The 27,570-nt window shown below is 41.4% G+C and overlaps 1 protein-coding gene across 5 annotated transcripts in view; it reads left to right on the forward strand.

Annotated features, from left to right (window-relative positions):
• Window positions 1–27,570, forward strand: part of TXLNG (taxilin gamma) — a 49,977-nt gene that overhangs the window by 16,217 nt on the left and 6,190 nt on the right. For 4 of the 5 annotated variants that reach the window (XM_082609714.1, XM_082609713.1, XM_082609715.1 and 1 more), the window contains 7 exons: window positions 6,891–7,194; window positions 9,939–10,030; window positions 15,674–15,844; window positions 17,432–17,626; window positions 19,675–19,794; window positions 21,452–21,526; window positions 27,371–27,463. In XM_082609714.1, coding sequence (XP_082465840.1) covers window positions 6,891–7,194; window positions 9,939–10,030; window positions 15,674–15,844; window positions 17,432–17,626; window positions 19,675–19,794; window positions 21,452–21,526; window positions 27,371–27,463 — 1,050 coding nt within the window. The remainder of the gene's footprint in view (window positions 1–6,890; window positions 7,195–9,938; window positions 10,031–15,673; window positions 15,845–17,431; window positions 17,627–19,674; window positions 19,795–21,451; window positions 21,527–27,370; window positions 27,464–27,570) is intronic. The other variant, XM_082609717.1, reaches the window with a different exon arrangement.

The following is a 27,570-nucleotide window of genomic DNA, read 5'->3' on the forward strand; positions in this document are numbered from 1 at the left end:
TGCTGGGCAATTTACTGACTGTGACCTTCAGCTAGGTACTTAACTTTACCACGCTGCCGTATGTAAAGTAGAGATAATAATGGTAACTGTCTCTTGACATTATTGTGAGGATTAAATTAGTGAGTATAGGAAAGTGCTTACAGTAGTGCCTGGCTGTAGTATTTGCTGTTTAAGTGTTAGCTGTTGCTGCTGTTGTTTATCCAAGAGAGTGTACCCAAGCAAAGGCATCCAGAATGGGTGTCAAAGAGGGCAGAGTAGGAAGTTTTATTGGCCATATGATAGAGAATTCTCTGCTTAAGTAGTTGAAGGCTGAGAAATCATTTACAATTTAAATAAAGTTGTTGGCCCTAAGAATTTGCTTCATATCAAATGGTCCAGTGCGGAACCTCAAGTGGGGAAAATTGGGGCCTACTGTATCAAGAGTATTTGTAGACTAGGGTTGGAATCAAGCCCAGCTGTAACTGGGCTTATTCATAAACAAAAAGATTTTGTAGAGTCAGAGTAAGTCTTTCATTAGCAAATGTGAAGAATAAATCAAACTTAACTGTACAGGAGAGAAGGGAAATTAACACTGTCCTGCTTCTAATGATAAAATAGTAATAGTGATGTTTTTCTCGATACTTCCCATGGCTTGTTTTAAGCAGCCATTTTGGCCCCTCATGTTTTCCACTCAGTTGGCACTTGAGCACCTTTTATGCATAAGCTGTCTCTATCTAGGAGGATGTACATACCAAATAAGTGATAATGTAATATGTGTGGCAGGAATTTCAAGGTGAAAGGAGTGTCTGGAAAGACAAAAAAGAAGTAGTGTTATCTAAAGATAGAGAATGATGAAATAAAATTAGAAGGATAACGTTAGATATGATGGTTGTGCACTATACAGATTAATTTAACATCCTTATTTATGCTCAGTGCCACCGGCTATTTTTAAATTTATTTTATTTATTTATTTTTGGCTGCATTGGGTCTTCATTGCTGCGCGCGGGCTTTCTCTAGTTGCGGCAAGCGGGGGCTACTCTTCATTGCCGTGTGCGGGCTTCTCATTGTGATGGCTTCTCTTGTTGCGGAGCACGGGCTTTAGGCACACAGGCTTCAGTAGTTGCGGTACACAGGTTCAGTAGTTGTGGCTCACAGGCTCTAGAGCGCAGGCTCAGTAGTTGTGGTGCATGGGCTTCGTTGCTCCATGGCATGTGGGATCTTCCTGGACCTGGGCTTGAACCCGTGTCCCCTGCATTGACAGGCGGATTCTTAACCACTGTGCCACCAGGGAAGCCTGCCACCAGCTATTATTTTGAGTTAGGTGAACATTTTGGCCTTTCTAAACTGTCTTTTTTCTGTCTCTGGTAGTTGTAATTGACCTATATGCCTTTAATCTGAAAGCCAGCATAACTTGCAGTTAAATCGCCTAAGGCATTTTGAAATAGGTGAATAAATATACTGTGAGTTTTCTCCAAAATTGGGAGAATGAAGGACGGTAATAAGAGAAAATATTTGCAAATCATACCTCTGATAAAGGACTGGTATCCAGTGTCTATAAAGAACTCTTACAACTCAATAATAAAATAACAAATAACCCAAATTTAAGAATGGGCAAAGGATCTGGATAAACATTTCTCCAGAGGAGGTATACAAATGGTCAGTAAGCACATGAAAACGTTCTCAGCATCACTGGCCATTAGGTTAGATACCTTCACACCAGCTATGATGGCTATAATGAAAAGGACAGACAGTAACAAGTGTTGATGAAGATGTGGAGAAATTTGAACCCTCATCCACTGCTGGTGGGAATGTAAAATGGTGCAATTGCTTAGAAAAAGTGTGGCAGGTTCTCAAAGGGTTATACATAAAGTGACCATATGACCCAGCAGTTCCACTCCTAGGTATATACCCTGGAGAAATGTAAACAGATGTCCCCACGAAGATTTGTACATTAATGTTCGTTCATACCAAATTATTTATAATAGCCAAAGTTGAAAATAATCATAATAGCCAAAGTTGAAAATAATCTAAATGTCCATCTACTGATGAATGGATAAACAAAATATGGTCTGTCCATACAGTGGAATATTATTTGGTAATAAAAAGAAACTAAGTACTGATACATGCCACCATGTGGAGGAACCTTGAAATCATTATGCTGTGTGAAAGAAGCTAGACACAAAAGGTCACATATTGTATGATTCCATTTATATGAAATGTTCAGGATAACCACATCTATAGAGACAGAAAGCACATTAATTGCCTAGGGCTGGGAGTTTTGGGCGGATTAGGGGTTTATAGCTGAAAAGGGTACTGAGTTTCATTTTGAGGTGACCAAAGTATTCTAAAATAGATTGTGGTGGTAGTTGCACAACTTTGTGAATACACTAAAAACCAGTGAATTGGATGGTATGTGAATTATATCTCAATAAAGGTGTTACGAAAAATCACTAATTGAACTGGGAAACTAGAAATAACCAATTCCAGTCCTCAGGTAGGCTTCTTAATAAAATTGATCTTAGGAGAGGCCTTGGGTTTTCCTTGGTGAAAATTATGTATGCTCCTGCTTCTTCCAACAAATTGCTTGCTCGTTATATTTTTGGTATTGCTTGACACCATGTTTTCTGGTATTATGTGAGTTTTATTATCATTATGCTTCTGAGAAATTCTGTGTTAGAGATAAGCAATCTTCCATTTTAATTATCTTTTAACAGACTTTCATCAATGTTTAAAGCCAGCATTGTGGTTTTGTAGCCCTGTTCTTAATATTGGGCTAATGGTTTTCAGGGAATCGGTTTAAAAATTATTTTTTAAAAATTGGGGGAACTTCCCTGGAGGCGCAGTGGTTAAGAATACGCCTGCCAATGAAGGGGACACGAGTTTGAGCCCTGGTCTGGGAAGATTCCACATGCTGGAGAGCACCTAAGCCCATGTGCCACAACTACTGAGCCTGCGCTCTAGAGCCCGCGAACCGCAACTACTGAGCCCGCGAGCCACAACTACTGAAGCCCACGCGCCTAGAGCCTGTGCTCCGAAACAAGAGAAGCCACTGCAATGAGAAGCCCACGCACCGCAACGAAGAGTAGCCCCTGCTCGCCACAACTAGAGAAAGCCCGCACACAGCAGCAAAGACCCAACACAGTCAAAAATAAAAATTAATTAATTAATTTTTAAAAAGTTGGGGAAGATGGTATTAATAGCACTGGGTTGTTTTTTTTTTTCTTCTCAGTATTGCTTTTGCATAAAGGGTCTCTGTTAACATTATCCATCTGCCCAACTAGGATATGACAGTTTAATATTTGGTATAAAATAGAGGTGGAAGTAGTAGTTCTGTGTATAATGTAGCATTAAAATGATCACTTGGCAGGAATTCCCTGGTGGTCCAGTGGTTAGAACTCTGCACTTTGACTGCTGAGGGCCCGGGTTCAGTCCCTGGTCAGGGAACTAAGATTCTGTAAGCCTCATGGCACAGCCAAAAAAAAAAAAGATCACTTTGCATTTGCTTTGATATTAATACTTCTGTATGTTATTTGGGCCTATCAAGGACTTTAGGAAGTTTCTGCAGTAATGAAATTTAACAAAAGACATTTCCTAAATCCTTGGTAATTTTTTGTAGACCTAATATCTCTGGATTACATTTGAGAAATACTGCTTTATGGACTGCATTACGTATGGAAGAGAATTTTTAAATTTTTTGGAAAGAATTTGAGTGTAGCATCAAACCATAACAATGCATTTCCCCTTAATGCATTAATTTTTTTAAGAAAAAGTATTACGGGCACATTTTTTAAAAAGTAGTATCAGAAAAGCAATGCATCTCTAATCTCTCTCCCCAGAGGAGAATATTTCTGTTTTGGTTCTTCATAATGCTTGAATAATATATAAATTGCAACTTTTAAAATAAACCTTATTGAAGTAAAACATACATTCAGAAAAGTATACAAATCACAAAGGTTTAGGCTTAATGAATTTTCACAAAGTGAACATCTACGTTACCCCACCTAGATCAAGAAACAGACTATTACCGAGCACCCCAGAAGGCCCTACCCTCAGCGGTAAACACACTCTTGATTTCTAGCACCATTGATTAGTTTTGCCTGTTTCTGAACTTTATATGTAAATGGTTTCCTGTAGTATGTTTTCTTCTGGCACCTTCCTCACAAAATTCTGTGAGACTCATCCCTGTTGCTGCATCTAGCAGTACTTCGTTCTCACTGCTGGATGGTATGAACACACTACAATGCATCCATTCTTCTGTTGATAGAAATTTGGGTTGATTTCATTCGGGGCAATTACAAATAGTGTGGTTTTAAACATTCTTGGCCTTTGGCTGCACATCTGTACATACTAGGGTAAAATCCTAGGGGTAGAATTAACTGGATTGGAAGGTAGCCATATTGCAAAAGGTTTTAAAAGTGGCTGCACCAGTTTGTTCTTGCAAAAAGCACAGTACTTGATTTATCAACATTGGACTATAAAAGATGAGGATTTAGTTCCCTTAACCCCTCCATCCCCTGCTACTTTGATATTTTAAATTATCTTCATTTCTTCAGCTGGATACTATAGTAACTTGAAAAAATAAATCTCTCTTTTCCTATTAACTTTGTAGAGTAGCTTTTGTCCACTTGTGATAAGAGAAAGGTATTAGCCACCTCCCCATCAGTTATGTTATTCAAAAACGGAAGAGGAAATTTCCTCTCTTTCATGCAGAGAGGAGATACACAGAATTTAAATTTGTGCCCCATCATATGACCAAGTAGTGTCAACCAGGGGAAAAACACCCCCCCATAAGTAAATGGGTTAACAGTATGATAGAAGAGAGGGGAAGTTTAAAGTACTGATGGAGAATAAAATACTAGAATGAAGCCGTCTGTCCCATGCCCGCTGTCTGTATTTGTTAGGTCAGGGGTAGCTGTTTAAAACCTAATTCTCACAATGTCTTTGGCTTTATAGGAGAGGAAGGTATTCTCTTTCTCATCTGATAGCCCAGTGTGGGTGTTCTTAGTAAGACGGATGGCTTTCCTTGTATAGGTATGTGAGCTTTAGGGGTGCAGGCTGCTTTCATCCTGTGGCTCTGCCATCTCTTGGGGTCTTGGAGACCTCTGCGTCCAGCCAGAGTGGGAAAGAGATGGAGGAGAAAGAACGTGTGCTTCTAAGAAAAGTTTTGTTGCAGAAGGAAAAGTCATCCCTTGGGCTCACATTTTATTGGTGGCAACTTTGCATGGGAGTCCCGGCCAGATGAAAGGGGCTGGGAAGTGTTGGCTGGTCTGAGCGTTTGACCACCCAGTCCCGGCTCCACAGGATTGTGGAGGAGCCTGAGTCTCTGCTGGACAGCCAGTGAGCCATCTCTGCTGTACTGTGTCCTAGAGGCTAAGACCAGAATAATTAACACTCGTTAACTTGGGATAATTTCATGTCTTTTAAGATGCTAATTATTTTAAGTGGTGAATTTTTATAAGGAAGTATTTTTTATTGGCTAGGGCACTAACACAACTTGATACTTTTTTTTTTTGAAATAAGTTTAGATGTACAACTAAATGGCATTTCTTGCTTCCTTTGGTACCACTGAGTTCTGTGATTTGTTTTAACTTTAATTTTCTTTCTTTTTTTAATTTTTATTTTTATTGGAGTATAGTTGATTTACAATGTTGTGTTAGTTTCAGGTGTACAGTAAAGTGAATCAGTTACACATATACATATATCCACTGTTTTTTAGATTCTTTTCCCATATAGGCCATTACAGAGTACTGAGTAGAGTTCCCTGTGCTATACAGTAGGTCCTTATTAGTTATCTATTTTTATATATAGTAGTGTGTATCTGTCAATCCCAACCTCCCAGTTTATCCCTCCCCCCCGTTTCCCCCATTGTAACCGTAAGTTTTCTACATCTGTGAGACTATTTCTGTTTTGTAAATAAGTTCATTTGTACTATTGATTGATGGATTGATTGATTGATGGATTGCGGTACGCGGGCCTCTCACTGCTGTGGCCTCTCCCGTTGCGGAGCACAGGCTCCGGACGTGCAGGCTCAGCGGCCATGGCTCACGGGCCCAGCCGCTCCGCGGCATGTGGGATCATCCCGGACCAGGGCACGAACCCGTGTCCCCTGTATCAGCAGGCAGACTCTCAACCACTGCGCCACCAGGGAAGCCCTGTACCATTTTTTTAGATTCTACATATAAACGATATCATATGATATTTGTCTTTCTGTTTCTGACTTACTTTACTCAGTATGATAATCTCTTGGTCCATCCATGTTGCTGCAAATGGCATTTCATTCCTTTTTATGGCTGAGTAATATTCCACTGTATATATGTACCACATCTGCTTTTATCCATTCCTCCGTTGATGGACACTTAGGTTGCTTCCATGTCCTGGCTATTGTCAGTAGTGCTGCAGTGCATGTATCTTTTTGAATTATGGTTTTCTCAGGGTATATGCTCAGTAGTGGGATTGCTGGGTCGTATGGTAGTTCTATTTTTAGTTTTTTAAGGAACCTCCATACTGTTCTCCATAGTGGCTGCACCAATTTACATTCCCACCAACAGTGCAAGAGGGTTCCCTTTTCTCCACACCCTCTCCAGCATTTATTATTTGTAGACTTTTTAATGATGGCCATTCTGACTGGTGTGAGGTGATACCTCATTGTAGTTTTGATTTGCATTTCTCTGATAATTAGTGATATTAAGCATCTTTTCATGTGTTTTTTGGCCATCTTAACTTTAATTTTCTTATTTACGGTGAGGTCACCTCTCAGTGAAAGTTAGAAATTACCATATTTACATCGGTTTTACAAATGACTAAGAAAGAAAAAAGCTGTCAACCTGTGGTGTGTGATGGATTGTAAACATTGATTACATTTAATTTAACCCCCCTTCCCATCTTTTTTTCTCCTCTCCCCTTCCCTCTAGTTTGTGATTGGCACAATGGAAGAAGCTGGAATGTGCGGGCTAGGGGTGAAAACGGATATGTTGCATAACTCTCAGTCCAATGATATTCTTCAGCATCAAGGCTCACACTGTGGTGGCACAAGTAACAAGCATTCCTTGGAAGAGGATGCACACAGTGACTTTATCACGAAGGGCAGGAGTTTGGTGAGCCCAGAGTACTGCACACGAGAGTCAAGGGAGGAAATTCCTGGGCGAGAGGCTCGAACGGATCCCCCTGATGGTCAGCAAGATTCAGAGTGCGACAGGAACAAAGACAAAACCTTAGGTAACAACCTCAGCTTGGGGGTTGCATGTTTCACACGTTGCTCCTTTGAGTTGTATTGTCCGCATCACAGGTGATGATGAACATGGCCAGCGTTGGGGGCGATGTTGCTCAGCTGACACATCTGTTGTCTTCAGTGGGGCAGGCAGCCTGTCTGCTGCAGTGACGTGCCGGGCACCCGAGACAGCAGAGCAGGAGGTTACTTCTCTCTCAGTAGTCAAGAATGGGCTTTCGTGGGCTTCCCTGGTGGCGCAGTGGTTGAGAGTCCACCTGCCGATGCAGGGGACATGGGTTCGTGCCCCGGTCCGGGAGGATCCCACATGCTGCGGAGCGGCTGGGCCCGTGAGCCATGGCCGCTGAGCCTGTGCGTCCAGAGCCTGTGCTCCGCAACGGGAGAGGCCACAATGGTGAGAGGCCCGCGTACCACAAAAAAAAAGAATGGGCTTTCGTGAAAAAAATCTGGGGCCAATTTGACAGGAGTAGTCCCCACCCGCAGCTTCACCACAAGGCTTGCAGGATCTTAGTTCCCTGACCAGGGGTTGAACCCGCGCCCTTGGCAGTGAAAGCGCGGAGTCCTAACTACTGGACCACCAGGGAAATCCCAGACAGAAGTAGTATTTGACTTGCTTTGTTTGCATCTTTAATGTAGTCTGACCAAAATTTACTGTGAAAACTGTATATTTATTTGATCATTTTATTTTAAACCTAGTCACAAAACTTTAGAGACGATATAACGTTAGGTGAAGTTCAAGAAGTGGGTTAAGACTGCTTTTCAAGGGTATGTTTTCTTTCTTCTGCTGTGTTTGAGATTCAGGACAAAGAATGCGGTATGGTAAATCTCATTAGGAAATCTGAATTCCCCTTTTATTTTAAGCTTACTGGTTGCCCCTAAGTTTTTTATACTTATTCTACCTGAGATTAACAGTGTTTAAATTTGTTTGGTTTTCTATATGCTGAGTTGGAATGATCCTTCGTATTATACCCATTTTCTGTTAACTTGGCAAACTTAAAATTATTTTTCATATTTCTATAAATTTTTAATTCCTTACGAACAAGACAAATTTCTTCAATATTAGCAGCCCCAGTTAAATGTGTAAAAGCAGAAGGAGTCTTAAAAATTTACACATAATGTTACCATGCGACCCTGTAGTTCTACATCTAGTTATATTCCCAAGAGGGTTGAAAACGTGTCCACACAAAAACTTGTCCAGGAGTGCTTGAGGCGGCATTATTCATGATAGCTGAAAAGTCCAAACAGCACAGTTACCCATCAGCTGATGAGTGGATAAACAAAATGTGGTCTGTCTGTACATGGAATATTATTAAGTGGTAGAAAGGAATGAAGTCTTGATACATTGTGGGTGAACCTTTAAACTATTATGCTAAGTGAAAGAAACCAGACACAAAAGACCACAAATTACATGATTCCACTTAATATGAAATGTCTAGAATTGGCAAATCCATGGAAACAGGAAGTAGAGTAGTGGCTGCCAAGGACCTGGAGCAGGGAGCCTGGGGAGCTCATGGGCATGGGGTTTCTGAAATTAGACAGTGGTGATAGTTGTACGACTTAGTGATTATACTCAACTGTACACTTTAAAAGGGTGAATTTTATGGTACATGAGTTGTATCTCAGAAAAAAACAGGTAGAGTGTGAGGTTAAAAATCTTCATAAAAGTTGCAATTCTAATCATATTCAATAATCATATTTTGTCATCTCTTTTAAAATTCTTACTGGTCTTGGGCCAAACGAGAGAGGATTTGTTGCTAAAATTTTCTGTGGATGGAAAAGGATTCTGTTTTGAAGTTAGCCTGCTTGTTTTCCTTATAGCAATCTGTACACTGTATACCAAAGTCAAAGTCATTTTCACTTTTTTTTTTTTTCCCTGCCATGCTGCACAGCATGCGGGATCTTAGTTCCCCAACCAGGGATGGAACCCGTACCCCCTGCAGTGGAAGCACAGAGTCTTAACCACTGGACCGCCAGGGAATTGCCATCACATATGTATTTTTAATGAAATACCCTTCATGAAGAGTGAACGTTTAAAAAAATAAAAATGGTACCTACCACCCAGCTGAAGAAATAAAACTTATCACTTATTTTAAAACACCATTTGTTCCATCCTGTCTCGGTCACCTGCTTCTCACTGCCAGAGTCCTTAAAATACTGTTCAGCTCTTTTTCCCAAGGGAAGTGCCATCTTGACATCCTCCTTCTTTTTTTTTTTTTTTTTTTACACTAAATTTGGTTAACACACTGAATATGCTTACTAACTCATCAGAAGTTATTTAAATTGCTCAAAGGAAAAGATCTGTGTCACCAGTGATAATGAGCGTCTTAGGCGGAGAGTACCACCCAAAATTGCCTTTGAACTTGCTTCTATATTCATACTTGGTTAGGAGGAAGCATATAAAAATATTCTGCCCTTTGTAACTTGCCCTTTGTCTTAACCTGGATATCAGTGGTTAAGCAAGGGAATTTTTAAGCCTTCAGCAAGAGTTCTTTTCACAAATAGCTCACAGTGTTAGTGAGTGAAGAAATTTGGGGTGGAGATGGGGAGGAAGGGGTGCCTGCTGATCCAGATTTTAAAAATAGCTTTCTTAATTTAGCTAGCAAATCTCTTATTTCTAGTTAATAGGCATAAATTATTTTACCCTGGATGTCAGAACATAGGAAGTGTTATTTAGAATTTACAGGTTGATCTCATTCTTCTTCTGGGACTTATTTCTTATCTTGTTAATCATCAGGAAAAGAAGTCTTATTATTGATGCAAGCCCTAAACACCCTTTCAACTCCAGAAGAAAAGCTGGCAGCTCTCTGTAAGAAATATGCCGATCTTGTGAGTATTAAATCAAGGGAGTGAGGTCCATATAAAGTATAGCAAAATGTGTATGTGCTTGATAAGCTTTTTAAAATATGATGTAGCTTTTGATGTAGCTTTAAATGTAAAATTATACTTTACTCCAGAATTGAAGAGGAGAATCTGACTTCTTGGGGCTTTTTGTTGCTTGTATGACTTCATTTTGTAAGGTGTTACATGTATAGAGCATTATAATGCTAAAGATAGAGCATAGATTTTCTAAAACTCAGTCTTGTGTTGTGGTGCTTTAAATGCCAGTCAGTTGGAGTGTAGTGGTTCCTGTAGTTAACTTTTCCCAAGGGAATTGTAGAGATAAAGGCTCTAACCATTGTGACTGAAATTGTGAGTTAGGTGAAATAGTCTACTAAAACAATACTGGGTCTCAGGAAATATTTATTTAGTATCTACTATGTGCCAGGCATTCCTTTTTCCATCTTCCAAAGAAATTAACCTCATTTGTTCTGTGCCTGAGTTATTTCAAGTAGCATTAATTCTCTTTGTCAAATTATGAAAGCGGTCTCAATCTGGAAACACCGCTGTCCTCTTTTAAGTTGAAGAATGGGGAAGCCATTGAACCCTTTGAGATAAGGGTTGTGGGAAGCTTTTAGAATGAATGGTTCTAATATGCTAAATTAATGTCTTTTGTGAAATACTTAGGTGAATTATCATGGGCAGTGTTTACGCATTTTCATCTGTTGTTAAAGCACTTATTCCATGTCGTAAACGCTACTTTTTGTCAGTGACCAGCTTTGAAAATGAATTATTACTCAATTACAGTTATATTTTCCTTCAGTTTACAAAGGGGTCCATGAATACCCCCACTTAGCTGGCGTTCAGCAGTCTGGCACCTTCTGTTCAGAGCAGCAGGAAACCCCGTGCATCAACGAAAATGGCCTAGAACAGTCACAAATGCAAAGATGGCAGAAAACACAACAAGGTCAGATAGTTGGCTTCAGGAAAGGAACAATTCCATTGGCTGTGGAAGACAGTCCCTATTGGTTCCATCCACATGAAGAGAACCATCCACATGAGAAGTGGTAGAAAAAGAAGACAAAAACAAAAAAGGGAAAAGAAAAAAAATGGAGAAAAGAGTAAAAGAAAAAAAATGGAGAAAAGAGTAAAAGAAAAAAAAGCAATGTAGCAGGTTAGCTACTTGACCCAGTGTTGTTGGGACAACAGCAGACAGTCACACGTGGATTAGGAGAAGAAAGGACAGATAGTGGCCTAGAGCAGTCCTTCTTAGACTCACACAGATGCTGGGACTTTTGTTGTTCAAAGGCACGTTGTGATTCACTGGGTCTGGGGCCTGAGAGTCTGCATTTTAACAAGTTCCCAGGTGAGGTTGATGATGATACTTTTAGCCCTTGGATCACACTTTTTAAGCAGCAAGGGTCTAGGGTGTTTTGTTTGTGGAGTTTGTTTTGTGTGTCGGGGGGGAGCGGGAGGGTATGGTTAATTCTTTTAAAGCACCAGTAATCATCGCTACATTCATTTTAGGATGTGACACGTTGAAGACTTGCTTAGTGAGCAACCTCTCTTTGATTTAGATTTGTGCTGAGCATATGAAGGATGAAATGTGTACTGTTTTCAGAAAATGTTATAAAGCTTTGTTTCTTTTTTTTTTTTTTGCGGTACGCGGGCCTCTCACTGTTGTGGCCTCTCTCGTTGCGGAGCACAGGCTCCAGACGCGCGGGCTCAGCGGCATGTGGGATCTTCCCGGACCGGGGCATGAACCCGTGTCCCCTGCATCGGCAGGCGGACTCTCAACCACTGCGCCACCAGGGAAGCCCCAAAGCTTTGTTTCTTGAAACAACACTCATTTCTTTTAAAAGGTAGAGCATATAGGTTATATAGCAGTGAGACTATCAAGGGAGTAGGCTTTTCCCGAGGATTATTCCGAAAACTTCCCTTTTGCCATCACTGTCCTTTGTCCTTTTGGTGACAGCATCGTCTGACATCACTGGTGCTTGTGGCTCAGACAGGTAGGAAAGTCCTGTGGAGCAGCTGGATGGGTGCCTGCGCTGTGATGGGGATTGTCCTCTGGGTAGATCTTGTGGCTGCCACGTTCACCAGATAACATGGGTTTATGAAATTGTCACATTTCACTTGCTAAGTGTGGATCCCATTAGGCCTTTAACATCGTCCTTAAGTACGTAGTGGTGCTGTTCTTTCCCATTCCTTAGTTTGTGTAGATTATAGTGTAATAATAAATCTTGATTATCTGGTTGGGTAGGTGTATCTTCTCTTCATCAGAAGTATCTTGGCTGTTCTTAACTCTTTACTCTATAAAATTTTGGATTCAACTTATTAGTTCCATGGGAAGAAAACACCCCTTGGGGATTTTGAGGAGCATTTTATGGAATCTATAGTTGCATTTAGGGGAGAATTTTACCATCCTTAAGAAATTAACGGAGCTTAAAAAGTGGATATCCTTAATGGGGGAAAAATGAATTTAGATCCTTGAACACCATATACAGTGATTAAGGACTTAAATGAAAATTTTAGGCATCATTTAGGTTTATTTAAATATATTAATAGGTGAATATTTTTCCAAACTTGGATTAAGAGAAGGATTTCTTATGATACAAAAAGCACTACCAGAGAAAAGATTTCAGAAATTGGCTATATTGAAATTAAGACTTTCTATTCATCAAACGACATTTTAAAAGAAAGTGAGAAGACACATTACAAACTGGGGAGAACATATTTCCAACAAATAATAACCAGTAGAAGATTCAGTGTGAGGAATATCTAAGGAACACCTACAAATGAATACAAAAAGGACAATTAACCCAATGGAAAACTGGGCAAGAGACGTGTAAGAGGCATTTCATAGAAGTGGAGAAACATCAAGATTCGAAGATATCTTAACATAAAGGTATATAAACATACAAGGGATGTTCGATCTTATGAATAATCAGGGAAATGCAAATCAAGACCATAGCAACATGCTATTTTATGTCCAGTGTTAAGTGGCATAAATGAAGAATTGAGATCGTATTAAGTTTTGGGGAAGTGCATCTACATGATTTCTTATAAATTGCTGGTGTGAGAGTAAATGTGCCGGCCACTCTGGAAAACAGTGTGCCATTGTCATGTGCAACAGAACATTTAGAAATCACTTCCCCACAACCCCAGTTCTAGGTTTGCACTCAGGATAAATTCTTGCATGGTGTATACCAGGAAGCCCATGTGTGAGAATATGCGAATTGTTGTGAGTACCTGGAAACAACTCAATTGCCTATTGACAAGAGGCTGGGTCAACAAGGTGTGTTGTATGCTGCATATTTTTATTTTATTTTATAAAATATTTATTGGCTGCGCCAAGTCTTCGTTGTGGCCTGTGGGATCTTTCGTTGCGGCACGTGGGATCTCTAGTTGCGGCACACAGGCTCATTTTAGTTGTGGCATGCAGGCTTAGTTGCCCTGTGGCATGTGGGATCTTAGTTCCCCGACCAGGGATCGAACCCGCGTCGCCTGCATTGGAAGGCAGATTCTTAACCACTGGACCACCAGGGAAGTCCCTGCATAGTTTTTACTTTTTTTTTTTTTTTTTTTTTTGCAGTACGCGGGCCTCTCACTGTTGTGGCCTCTCCCGTTGCGGAGCACAGGCTCCGGATGCGCAGCTCAGCGGCCATGGCTCACGGGCCCAGCCGCTCCGCGGCATGTGGGATCCTCCCGGACCGGGGCACGAACCCGTGTCCCCTGCATCGGCAGGCGGACTCTCAACCGCTGCGCCACCAGGGAAGCCCCTTGCATAGTTTTTAAAATGAAATAGCATACAACCTGAGAGCCAAAGCCAGCAAGGCCTGTTTTTGTACTGACCACAAGCTAAGAATGGTTTTACTTAAGTGTTGTTTAAAAGACAGTGACGACACAGCCGACATGTTGTGGCCTGCAAAGCCTAAAATATTTCCTTTCTGGCCATTTACAGAGTAAGTTTGCTGGTCCCTGTTCTGTAGCTACATGCAAACAATCTGAATGAGTCCTAGCAGTGTAATCTTCAGCTGTGCTGTCCAGAATGGTAGCCACTAGTCACATGTGGCCATTTAATCTTGAATTCATTTATTTTAAGTTTTAAAGATTTATTTATTATTTACTTATCTATTTTTGGCTCCGTTGGGTCTTAGCACGTGGGATCTTCGTTGCGGCATGTGGGCTGTTTTGTTGCAGCACGCGGGCTCTTCGTTGTAGTGTGCAGGCTTATCTAGTTGTGGTGTACGGGTTTTCTCTTCTTTAGTTGTGTGCAGGTTCTAGGGCGCGAGGGCTCTGTAGTTGTGGCACGTGGGCTCTGCAGTTTGCAGTACATGGGCTCTGGCTGAGGCATGCGAGCTCAGTAGTTGTGTCGTGCGGGCTTAGTTGCCCTGCATCATGTGGGATCTTAGTTCCCTGATCAGGGATCGAACCCAAGTCCCCTACACTGTAAGGCAGATTCCTTACCACTGGACCACCAGGGAAGTCCCTTGAGTTCATTTAAATTAAAGAAAAATTTAAATTTTGGTTTCTCAGTTGCAGTAGCCACAATAAAGTCAGAACAACTAAAATCAAAACGATTTCTTGGGCTTCCCTGGTGGCACAGTGGTTGAGGGTCTGCCTGCCGATGTAGGGGACACGGGTTCGTGCCCCGGTCCGGGAGGATCCCGCATGCCGTGGAGCGGCTGCGCCTGTGAGCCATGGCCACTGAGCCTGCGCGTCCGGAGCTTGTGCTCCACAGCGGGAGAGGCTACAGCAGTGAGAGGCCCACGTACCGCAAAAAAACCCAAAAAACAAACAAAAAAACAGTTTCTTCTAGGACCACACACGGATGACATAAAATACGGAGGAGAGCAAAGGAATAGTGACCCCAGGATTCAGGGTTGTGGTTACCTTGAATCCAGGGAGGGCAGGGGGAGTTCCAGCCCTCGGTGGAGTTACTGATAGTGTGTGCAGATCCTGCAGCCCATGGTCCTGAGTAAGCTTACTTTACGAGAGTATTTTACAAAAACAAAATTATTTTCTGGGGGGAATTTCCGTAAAGGTGTTTTTAATAGCTCTTAGCATCTCCCCTGTAAGGATGTGTGGTATGTTTTGAGAGGCCACAAGGTGTCGCTCTTGCTCTTGAAATGGTGGCTCAGCATCCTTTCCTTCTCCAGTTAACAGGTCAGTAAGGCTGCCATCTTATCTGTTAGTGTTGGTGTGACCTTGAGACAGACGCATTTGCTCCAAACCTACAGCTGCAGTGCTCCCCGTCTCACTTGCAAAGAACTGAGTGCTGCTTATTGAGGTTTAATTTGGAGGATCGTTTCAATAAAGCAGCTTGAGTGTGTTTTTCAAGAAAGTAACTTTATGGTGTTGCTTCCTAAAAAGTTGTCCAAAACGCCATCTGTTTTTGTTTTTAATAAATAAATAAAGAGATTAAGAATGTTTGTTTTCCTACCCTAAATCATTTGCTTACTCTCCTACCATAATGGGAAAAGAGAAGGTTGGCAGGGCAGCATGGCATGAAACAGTTTAAATAAAATATTACACTACAATACTGTGGGTTTTTGGAAATGTATTCCTTAGTTCTTATTGTAATTCTTCCAGCCATAACTCAAAGGTTCTCGCTGTATTTCCTAAATGTAAAGTGCTTATTACTTTTAGCTGGAGGAGAGCAGGAACGTTCAGAAGCAAATGAAGATGCTGCAGAAGAAGCAAGCCCAGATCGTGAAAGAGAAAGTTCATTTGCAGAGTGAACACAGCAAGGCTATCTTGGCAAGAAGCAAACTCGAGTCTCTTTGCAGGGAACTTCAGCGTCACAATAAGACGTTAAAGGTGAGTTGGTTCCTTTTTTTATATATATTTTTTAAAATTTATTTTTAGCTGTTCTGAGTCTTCATTGCTGTGCACGGGCTTTCTCTAGTTGCGGCGAGCAGGGGTACTCTTTGTTGCAGTGCACGGGCTTCTCTTGTTGTGGAGCACGGGCTCTAGGCGCACGGGCTTCAGTAGTTGTGGCTCGCGGGCTCTAGAGCGCAGGCTCAGTAGTTGTGGTGCACAGGCTTAATTGCTCCGTGTCATGTGGGATCTTCCCGGACCAGGGCTCGAACACTCTCCCCTGCATTGGCAGGTGGATTCTTAACCACTGCAGCACCAGGGAAATCTGGTTCCTTTTTCTGTTTTTCAGGAGGGACTGGCTTAGCTTGATTTATAGTCACTGTGTACCTATTTGAACTAAATCCTTGTCTCTCCTTGGAGACAGGGATGCCACCGTTCTATTTTGCTTGGCCTTGTGCTTCTTAACGCACCTCATACTTGCTCGTGGGGAATCTAGATGAGATTGATGTTTAGACCACAGCTTTCCCACTAGGCGCCATGGCTTAGGAAGCTCAGATTTGCAGTTTCCTGGTGAGCACTGAGGTCGTTCATTAGCATGTGTGAAAAGTGGACGTGAAATGAGAAGCCGAGTGGGGGCAGACTTGAGGGAAGGGAAAGGCCCCCTGAGCTCCTTAAGGGCTGTTCGTTGGTTACATCACCGGCCACCCTTGTCCATTCCAGTTCCCCATTGCCAAGTACTTTTAAAAGAGCGCATATTCCTCGGCTGATTAAAAGACAAAGCAGCGGGTACCCAAAAGTTAGTTGGTACCCACAGAGGAAGAAGGGCAGAAGGCAGAGCCGCAGGGGTGGGCCTGTCCTCACGTGCGGTTGTGGTTTGATTTTGACTGAGCCGGATTGCTTGTGAGACTCCTCCACCATGGCAGGCACCCAAGGCCCTAGAACACAGGAGCCCTTGGGAAATGGATCTTTACCTGATGTGGGAGCCATTAGGTTTTCTTTGCTTTTGAATCCTTGGATTTTGGTGTTCATGAAACTGAGTTGTATTTTTTCCCCATAGCAAGCCCACACTTTGATTGGACTGGTAACGCTTTAGACACTAGACATGTAAAGGTCTCTTAGCACTTGGATCTGAGCAAGACTTGGGACTAAGCTTTTAAGATGCAGATTCCTTTTGTCCCTTGCCATCTAGGGAGTAGGTGTGACCCAGAAAGTAAGGGCCAGGAACGGATCTCCCCCTCCAGGTTGATTTCAGATGCTGCCCTGCAAGAGTAGCCAGGGGGAGGGTATTTGGGAAGCCCGTGTGGAGGGGGCTGGCTGCCTGGAGACACTCCTTCCTTGTCTCTCAGCGTGGCCACAGAGCGCTTACTGTAGAGCAGGGCAGGTGGCGCCTCTCTGATTATCTACCTAGGAGAAGCTGTTTGCTTTCAAACGAGAGCCTTCCGGTCCTAAATAAAGGGAAGGAATTCTAGTTCAGAAGCACCACTTCAGGGCAGCAAGCAGTGAACTCACATGGCTGTAGTGTCTTTTGTGGGCGTCTGTGCCATCTATAGGCCTGTACGATTAACAGAAATTGTTTTGGATAATAAGGAAGAAAATATGCAGCAGGCACGAGAGGAGGAAGAAAGACGGAAAGAGGCCACTGCGCACTTCCAAATCACTTTGAATGAAATCCAGGCACAGCTGGAGCAACACGACATACACAACGCCAAGCTCCGCCAGGAGAACGTGGAGCTGGGGGAAAAGCTGAAGAAGCTCATCGAGCAGTACGCCCTGAGGGAGGAGGTAGGGCGACTGGGGTGTCCCCTCCCTGCGAACCAAAAGCGTTCACTGAAACCCTTCCCCCAGGGCGCTTTAGAACCTCGGTGTATGCGTGGTGCAAGTCTGGCCTTCCCTCGCAGGATTCGTGGGGACCATACTCATGGCCCAGAAGTCAGTGGATTTGGGTGCGTGAGGCAGTGTTAAGCACTACTCGTCCTCCGTGTGATGCTGGAAGGTTGTAATTTTAGCGTAGACTTTCCCCTTGTCTAGACTAAAGTGAGTAAGTACTTGGCCCCAAAATATACTGTATTTTAGACATCTGTGATAATCTGTATGGTCTACACTATCATTCCGTTATGCCTGTGTTTCAGATATTTCTTTTTAGTGGAGGTTTTATAGTATTTGGGAGAAAAAACGAACCTATTTCTAAACCCTTATACACCCAATTGAAGTAAAAAGTTTACTGGAAGGGTCTGTGGCACCTCATCTTGGTCACTGGCCTCCAACTAAGAGTTCTACAAGCTAGTTGGGAAGTCTGGGCGTGGTGTCTAGATTAAATGCAAATAGGCAATCATGTGCTTTTTTTAAAGTTCCTCCCTTTTAGAGGTCAAATGGGCAGGAACAAAGGGTTAGGTTCTTTAAATGACACATCCCCTGCCTTTTAAGTTAGTAAAATGTTCTCTTATGTGTGTTGTATCCCTTATAGAGATAGATTAAAATAGCTGATTAAAAAAAAAAGATTGTGGCATCTCTGTGGGTTATTCTATCCAGTTTTCAAGGCAAACTTTAGATTATATTAATTAAGAGTTTTCCATATAGCCCTTCAAAAACTGTTAGTTTTTTTTAAAGATTTTCTTTTTATCACTCTCGATGCTTTTTGCTTACCTTTTTTTTCCTTATTATTATGGAAAATTATAAACGAAGAAAAGTAGGGACTGTATCACCTGGCTTTAGCAAATGAAACCACAGTTTCAACTATATTCCCATCACTTTCCCCTGGGTTATTTTCAAGCAAATCCAAGGTATCAGTCCATTCATATATATTTGAGGGTGTACCTCAGAAAGACTAAAGATTCGTTTTTAGGTGTGACCACAATACCGTTTTCATACCTAAAAAATTAGCAGTAATTATTTAATATTAAAATCTAGTCATCATTTAAATTTTTCTGATTTTCTCCCCGTTTTTTTTTTAAAAAAGGAAAAACCTATTTGAATCATCCAGATAAAGCCCATCTGTTTCACTGGTTGGTATGTGTCAAGTCTCTAACATAAAGATTTCCTTTTCTCTCTTTTTTTATTCTTACAGTGTGTTTATTGAAGAAACTTTTTTTGTCCTAGAGAATAAATTTTCTATTAGATTATAAAGCCCTCACTTTTCTTAAAATTATTGTTTTATTGTTTAATATGACAGTCTGCCACATTACAGATGTAGAAAATTTGAAAGCTATGTATGTTGAAATCACGTTACCTGTGAGGCTTATTCAGTTTGAGTATTATTGAATGTTCTTTCCTTGGTCAGGGAGGGATGTTCTGATAAGTGCCAGGCACCAAGCACCTTACATAGTATAGCCATTGCGTTGGCCTTTACAGTTCTGCAGTGTGGGTGTTGCTACCCCCCACAGGTGAGGGGACTGAGATTCAGCAAGGGGGAGAATTCGACTGGGGCCATTCCTCCCATCACAGCATGCTGCCTCCAACTGAGAGATTTGGGAAAATTTAATGGGGAGAAAAAAATATCCAGGAATTATGTGTATGATGTATTATGGGCTTAACAGTTTGATCTCCTTAGCCGTCTTTTTCTTGATACAATTTGAGCTTCATTTTCACCTTAGGGCAGAAATAGAAGGTACGAGGCCGGCTGCTGAGGTGCTGATGGGCCATCTCTGGAGGGAGGGATGCCGACACAGGCTTCCGCCAGCACTGCACGCAGACAGGCACCTTGCTGGTATTAGCCCTGGTGGTGGTAGCAGGAAAAGCAGCCTCGGGAGTGAGGTCTTGTAACCTGTGTCGTGTTTCCTCGTCATTGTCCCTTTTCTCATTAAGTGACAGAAGAAATTTTACTTTCCCCGTAGCACATTGATAAAGTATTCAAACATAAGGAACTGCAGCAACAGCTTGTGGATGCCAAACTGCAGCAGACAACACAGCTGATAAAAGAAGCTGATGAGAAACATCAAAGAGAGAGAGAGTTTGTAAGTTTGCAATTTCTTAAAAAAAGAAATCATTGCCAAAATTGTAACCAAAGCCATTTAAAACATTTAAACTTATTCTACATTTAAATTAGCACTGGGTTGTGCTAATTGTTTTTTTGCTCTAGATTGTGAAGGGCATGTGTGTGTTAGAAAACATTAGCCTTTTCGTTCTATTTAACTTTATATACAGAAGATACACTGGAGAGATTAGACCAAGTTAGTGCACAGACCTGCACTGATTAGACTTTTCTGTGCTTAGAATATTTATTTCACTTTTTAGATAATGGCCACCAAGTTTAAGAATTATAGCATTATTTAGGACATTAGATTTGGGGATTCGATTTAATAGCAAGCTTACCAAACATGGATGTCCTTCATACTGTTACAGTTTATTTCAAACAGGTAACTTGAAACTAGGGAAACTATTTGTTTACTCTGGTATAATTTTCTGAAAAATTTTAACAGAATTCTCTACATCCTAATCACTCAGCATTATTCTCAGAATGTGTGCTCAGATTATATGGCCTGTCAATAATTGTGAATACAGTGGAATGTCATTGGGTATGTATATTTAACACATGCAAATTTAACTTTAACCCCCCAAAAAAAAGTCAGAAGTGGTTATGATAATGAGGACTGTCCCATCCAGATTTCACTCAAGTAACCTAGGCCCTGAGGCGAGCCAGGTATGAAGACTCAGATCCTGAATGGCCGTCATGATGTGAACATGTCACTCTGAGTGCGAGTCTAGGGTTAAGAGACATTTTTCACACAGCGTGGTCGTTCCATGTGAACTGACAGCGCTGTCCCATGCATAACTGAAGAGACAGTTGTCATTTCCCAAGTTAGAATAGAAATATGATGCACATATTTAAATAAATACATACGATACTTATATTTCTGGTTGGTTTTAAGGACTTTTCAAAACCTGCTGGACTAAGTGTGACATTTTACCTCAGGGACTGAATTTCACAGCTGCCTACTATGCAGTTTCACTACATAATTTTCTTAAACTCAAGTATATAAATTAAAGCTCCCATCCCATCACCACCCCCCCACCCCCAGCTTAAAAAAAATGTGATCAGAAACCAGGTTCCTGATTTCATTGTTCTGCTCCATACAATGCCTCATCTTGCCTCTCGTGGAGCAGACGGGCTTTCTAATTTCTTTTCTTTTTTGGCCACGCCGCACAGCATGCGGGATCTTAGTTCCCTGACCAGGGATCGAACCTGTGTCCCCTGCAGTGGAAGCACAGAGTCTTAACCACTGGACCGCCAGGGACGTCCCTGAGGGGCTTTCTAAATAACCCAGATAATGTCGAGATTCTCAGCCATGTTTTCTGCTCAATACTAGACTTCTAATTATTTTCATCTAAAAGACAACAGTTCAACCCTGAGTTTTGTAAACCTATTATTAGGCCTCCTGAGTACTTCTTCTAAGCAATAAAAGAGTATTCCTACATTCCTAAGTGTTAACAATGGAACAGATCAAAGATACAGGTAATTAGCAATTGATGTGACAGAATGTTTCATTCATATACTTGTGGTTCTTGCTAAAATAATGAGTGGAAGGATTAAGCCTAACATCTGGTCGTTGGACCTTGTAGTCATATTTGTAATGACTATTAGTATTTTGCCAGAATGTTTCTGTCTTCTAGTTATTAAAAGAAGCAACGGAATCAAGACACAAATATGAACAAATGAAACAACAAGAAGTACAACTAAAACAGCAGGTAACTTGACAGCAGGGGTAGTAGAATTTGTAAGAAAAAAATCTATGGTTAATTTGATACATACCTTGAATCTCCTCTGAGATGATTTTGCTTGTTCCCAGCAGACCTGAGAGTAGATCACACATCCCTTTTGGAGTTTTCCTCTTCGTTTAGGGTGACCACCTCATCCTGATTTGCCTAGGACTTTCCTGGTTTTAGCACTCGGTCCCAGGAGCCAGGCAGATGGGACAGTTTGTCCCGCTATCTGCAGGTCCTCCTTCCAGTATCCCACGTATTTCCTCCCTTTCTCTGTCTGTTCCCATGTGTGTCAGCTAGTTTCCTACTTAAAAAAAACTGATAAATCTTCAGATTTTAGTTCTTTTTTGTGAGGTTGAACCATATGAAATTGCTGATACTTATTTGACCTACAAAATGGCATTTTCATATAGTGTAACCTAAAATCTTTAGAATTTTGTGCTATGAGCCTGTAACCTATTTTAAAAAACTGCCTATTGATCATGCATTTCCACTCCCAGGTAGAGTATGGAGGTGGTGGCCACCTTAATGGGGGCCCCCGACTTTCCTTCCTCCCTCCCTCCCTTCCTTCCCCTGTACAATATGTTCACTATAGTCACCATGCTGTACATGAGATCCCTGGAACTTATTCATCTTCTGATTGAAAGTTTGTACCCTTTGACCAACATCTTCCCCTTTCTCCCCGCCCTCCAACTCTGGCAACCACCATTCTACTCTGTTTCTTTGAGTTTGGCTTTTTTAGATCCTACAGGTAAGTGATATCATACAGTATTTAGTATTTGTCTTTCTGTGTCTCACTTATTTCACTTAGCATAATGCCCTCAAAGCCTATCCACGTTGTCACAAATTGTAAGATTTTCTTCTTTCTTATGGCTGAATAATATTCCATTGTGTATATACACCACATTTTCTTTATCCAGTTATATGTTGATGGACACTTAGGTTTCTTCCATATCTTGGCTCTTGTGAATAATGCTGCAGTGAACATGGGAGTGCTGATATCTCTTTGAGATCCTGTTTTCATTTCTTTTGGATATATACCCAGAAGTGGAATTTCTGAATCATATGGTGGTTCTATTTTTAATTTTTTGAGGAGCCTTTATACTGTTTTCCATAGTAGGCTGCAGCAATTTACAATTCCACTGACAGTGCACAAGGGTTCCCTTTTCTCCACATCCTCACCAGCATTTGTTAACAGGTGTGAGGTGATATCTTACTGTGGTTTTGATTTGTATTTCCCTGATGACTAGTGATGCTGAGCACCTTTTCATGTACTTGTTGGCCATTTGTATGTCTTTGGAGAAATGTCTATTCAAGCTGGTTTTTAAATTAAACTTTAAAATTTTTTAAAACATTTTTTTAAATTTATTTTTTGCTATTGAGTTGTACGAGTTCCTTATATATTTTGGATATTAACCCTTTATCAGATACATGTGGTCTGCAGATATTTTCTCCCATTCCATAGATTGCCCTTTCATTTTGTTGGTGGTTTTTTGTGCAGAAACTTTTTAGTTTGATGTAGTCCCCACGCGTTGATTTTTGCTTTTGTTGCTTGTGCTTTTGTTGTCATATCCAAAAATTCATTGCCAAGACCACTGTCAAGGAGCTTTTTAACCTGTGTTTTCTTCTAGGAGTTTTACAGTTTCATATCTCCTGTTTAAGTCCTTAACCTATTTCAAGTTAATTTTTGTGACTGGTATAAGATAGCAGTCCAGTTTCATTCCTCTGCATATGGTTATCCAGTTTTCCCAACACCTTTTATTGAAGATAGTTTCCTTTCCCCATTGCGTATTCTTGGCTCCCTTGTTAAATATTATTGACCATATTTGTGTGGGTTTATTTTTGTTTTGTTTTGTTTAAAATTTATTTATTTTTGGCTGTGTTGGGTCTTCGTTGCTGTGTGCGGGCTTTCTCTAGTTGCGGTGAGCAGGGGCTACTCTTCATTGTGGTGCACAGGCCTTTCGTTGGCGGTGGCTTCTCTTGTTGCAGAGCATGGGCTCTAGGCGCATGGGCTTCAGTAGTTGTGGCACATGGGCTCAGTAGTTGTGGCGCACGGGCTTAGTTGCTCCACAGCATGTGGGATCTTCCTGGACCAGGGCTCAAACCCATGTCCCCTGCATTGGCAGGCGGATTCTTAAGCACTGCACCACCAGGGAGGTCCCTATATGGGTTTTTTTGGGGGGCTCTCAGTTCTGACCCGTTGGTCTATGTCTCTGCTTTTATGCCCATAGTATATTGTTTTGGTTACTATAGCTTTGTAATAAAGCTTGATATCGGGGAGTGTAATACCTCCAGCTTTGTTTTCTGAAGATTGCTTTGGCTATTTTGTTTTGTTTGTTTTTTGTGGTTCCATACAGATTCTAGGATTATTCTATTTCTATGGCAAATGCCATTGGAATTTTGATAGGGCTTTGACTAGTATGGACATTTTTAACAATATTGACTCTTCTGATCCATGAACACAGGGTACCTTTCCACTTATTTTTGTCTTCTTCAGTTTCTTTCATCGTCTTACAGTTTTCAGTGTATAGATTTTTCATTTCCTTGGTTAAATGTATTCCTAAGTATTTTTTTTAATACTATAGAAAATAGGATTATTTTATTTATTTCTGTTTATTCCTTTTTCAGATATTTTGTTGTTAGTGTATAGAAACATAACTGATTTCTGTATGTTGATTTTGTATCCCGAAACCTTACTGAATTTATTCTACCGTTTTTTTTGTGGGGTCTTCAGGATTTTCTATATATAAGATCATGTCATCAGCAAACAGACAGTTTTGCTTATTCCTTTCTGATTTGGATGCTGTTTATTTCTTGTTTAATTGCTCAGGCTAGGAATTTCACTACTATGTTGAATAGAAGTGGTGAGAGTGGGCATCCTGTCTTGTTCCTGATCTTAGAGGGAAAGCTTTCAGCCTGTAACTGACTCTTGAGTATGATGTTAGCTGTGGCTCTCATATATGGCCTTTATTATATTAAGTATGTTCTTTCCTTGTACCCAGTTTGTTGAGCGTTTCTTTGTTTTGTTTTATTGTGTTTTGTTTCGTTTTGGATGCACTACGCAGCTTGTGGGATCTTAGTTCCCTGACCAGGGATTGAACCCGTGCCCTTGGCAGTGAAAGCGTAGATTCCTAACCACTGGACCACCAGGGAATTCCCTGTTAAGCATTTTTATCATGAATGTATGTTGAATTTTACCAAATGCATTTTCTGCATCTATTAGATCATACAATTTTTGTCTTTCATTCTATTGTATTAACGTGGTGTGTCGCATTTATTGATTTGCCTATGTTGAACCATCCTTGTAGTTTTCTTATCTGGCCTGTACTGTCTTATCTGACTTTGGTATCAGGGCAATGCTGGCCTTGTAGAATGAGTTCAGGAGTATTCCCTTCTCTTTACTTTTTGGGAAGAGTTTGGTAAGAATTGGTATTTGTTCTTCTTTCAGTGTTTGGTAGAATTCACCCCTGAAGCTGTCTAGGCCTAGGCTTTTCTTCGTTGCCTCCCTGCTTTTCAGTCCAGACCCCTTAGGTTTGTTCTAATGCAGTCTTTCTCTGTGGTGCCTTGTGTGGAGTAAGGGTAGCAGATGCCTCCCCACTCAAAGAAGAGGTACAGGAAGGACTTCCCATGTCTTCACAGACAGGTGAAATTAGGCATTTGTACCTACAATTCACCCTTTCTCAGAAAAGTAGATTACATTTTGATGAAAAATGTATTATTCATTTTGAAAGTTTATTATGTAACAAGTTTTTTAAATGTAAGGACTCTAAATTAGTTCTAAAATGCAGACTGGCCTGAATCTTTATGAGCACATTTTTTGAGTGGTTTGTCTTTGGGCACGTTTTACAGTGTGGTGACAGTCATTTCCTATAAAGCTAGCCTAACTTAGGAGTGAAAATTGAAGGTCTTTTGAGCTTTCCATCATAAGTTATTGTGGTAGAATGCTTCTAGGAAACTTTGAACCCCTTACTAGCCCTATAAATTCAGTTGTCCATATAAATGGAGAAGAGAATCAATGTGGAAAAGGTATAAAAAGTCTATAGATGGCTTTGGAAGATGGACTTTAATGCAGGGCCCCAGAGGGCTCTTCTGCCGAGTTCACAGGCAGCTCCAGTTCTGTTGTACCGTTAGCACTGCGGCTTCTCTTGTCTGTGACCTGTGTCGCCCTGAGTCATGTTATCTGATCATTAGTTTGTTTCCTCTGCTGCCGCCTCTTCCTATTCCTGCTCCCTAAATGTGCTGTTCTTCCCAAGAGTCCATCTCATTCTCTGCTCTTGCTCGCCATGTCCGTTTCCAGGCTTTGTGGATGATCTTAGTCTTATTGGTGTGTTTTGACCAATTTTGTAATCTAGGCCCGTAAGTCCAAGATGGTAGTTGCCACTTACTCATTACCCAGAGGGGGCCAGCGTTGAACTCTGACGGGACAGTCCACCTGGATGTTCTGTCTTTGATAAAAACAGACCATGCTAAGACCGCCATAACTTCTAATCTCCCTCAAGTGACACAACTGCTCCACCAGTGTGCCCGAGCCTCACCGCTGTTCCGACCCCAGGCCAGCGGCCCTGGCGGCTCTGTCACCATGTGCCCCTCTACGGACTGCTCTGCTTGGAAATCCTCTGCGCTATTCTCTTCCCCCTGAAATTTCTGTTCGTCCTGGCCCTCAGCCTCCCCCTCCTGGGGGCGTGCTTTGGCTGTCTCATCGTCACTTCGCCTGGCCTGTTGCCATTGGTAGCGTTGCTTTTGGTCCGCGTCTCTTTCCCACACAGCAGAGCTGGCCTCCTGTCTTTCCACCGGCTGCTCCGCTCCCTCCCAGGGCATCTCCCCTCTCGCCCTGGTCTTGGCTTCTCTTTATGCTCCGCACACAGCACTGCTGAAGGTGGAAAGGCATCGCTGACGCTGTTTCTTGGCCTCTGGTGATCTTTTCTTCTCCGCTTTCTTTATATGTGCTGTGTGATCTTGAGCAAAGCACTTTATTCCTCCAGGCCTGTTTCCTCATCCTGAAATAATGCAGTTACATTAGGTGGGCTCTCAGGGTTCCCGCCTTGTCTGAAATAAAATAATTCAGCCTGCCCTTGAGACCTAGCTTGGGCCTCGGCCACAAGGAGCTTCCCTAACTATTCTATTCTGACCCCTACTGCGCCTCCCCCGACCCCGGCTTCTGGGGGAGTGGGGGAGAAGAAGGTGATTCTGTGTTCTAAATTCTGCCTGCCTTATCGGTTAGTGCCTTATTTTCCCAGCTAGAATAAAAATTCCTTAAGGGTGGGAGTTAAAAGAAAAATCAGTGTTTCTACCTCTTTCAGCTTTTTCTCTTAACCATACTCCCACTGAAATCTTTCTCCCCTAACCACACCAGTCCTTTGGCTTCTGTTTCATTTTCCTGCCTACATTAAGAAAAGAGATATCCCTGATTTCAAGCTAGGAACTGTGCAGGTGGTATTCTAAAAGAATGATCTTTTTCCAAGGACAATTTTTCAAATATAAGGAGAGGGGGTAGTTCATAAAGGATTAATTGTATGGAATTTATAGCTGTTCCACGTACTTCAGTTTTTATTATAATTGGCGGAATGGAGCTAATAAATATTTGTACATTTTAAACAGTTTCATCTAAAGATGGTGAGGTTAACATAACTTCCTAAGTTTCAGTGCATTTCAGTGGGTTCTTAGAACTGCAGCCATTGATGTCTGGGGTCGAGGATTGGGTTTGCATTTGTTCTTATTTCTGTCGCTTATAACAGGTAACATTTAACCATATTATGTTCTTTTTGAAAGTGTTTGGGATTTTAAATCATTTACCTAGAACTCTGAATTTTTTATACTTGTTTTCTGTAGCTTTCTCTTTATATGGATAAGTTTGAAGAATTCCAGACTACCATGGCAAAAAGTAATGAACTGTTTACAACCTTCCGGCAGGAAATGGAAAAGGTATTTGCCTATTTTTAGTGGAGTATTGCCTAAAAGGGAATTTATATAAGAAGCTATTTTAAGCATGATTGCTACTTGGATGAGTTCATGTTTTTACTGTACTGTCT

Source organism: Mesoplodon mirus (assembly GCF_964341445.2).
Source record: "Mesoplodon mirus genome assembly, chromosome: X".
Taxonomy (NCBI): Eukaryota; Metazoa; Chordata; class Mammalia; order Artiodactyla; family Ziphiidae; genus Mesoplodon; species Mesoplodon mirus.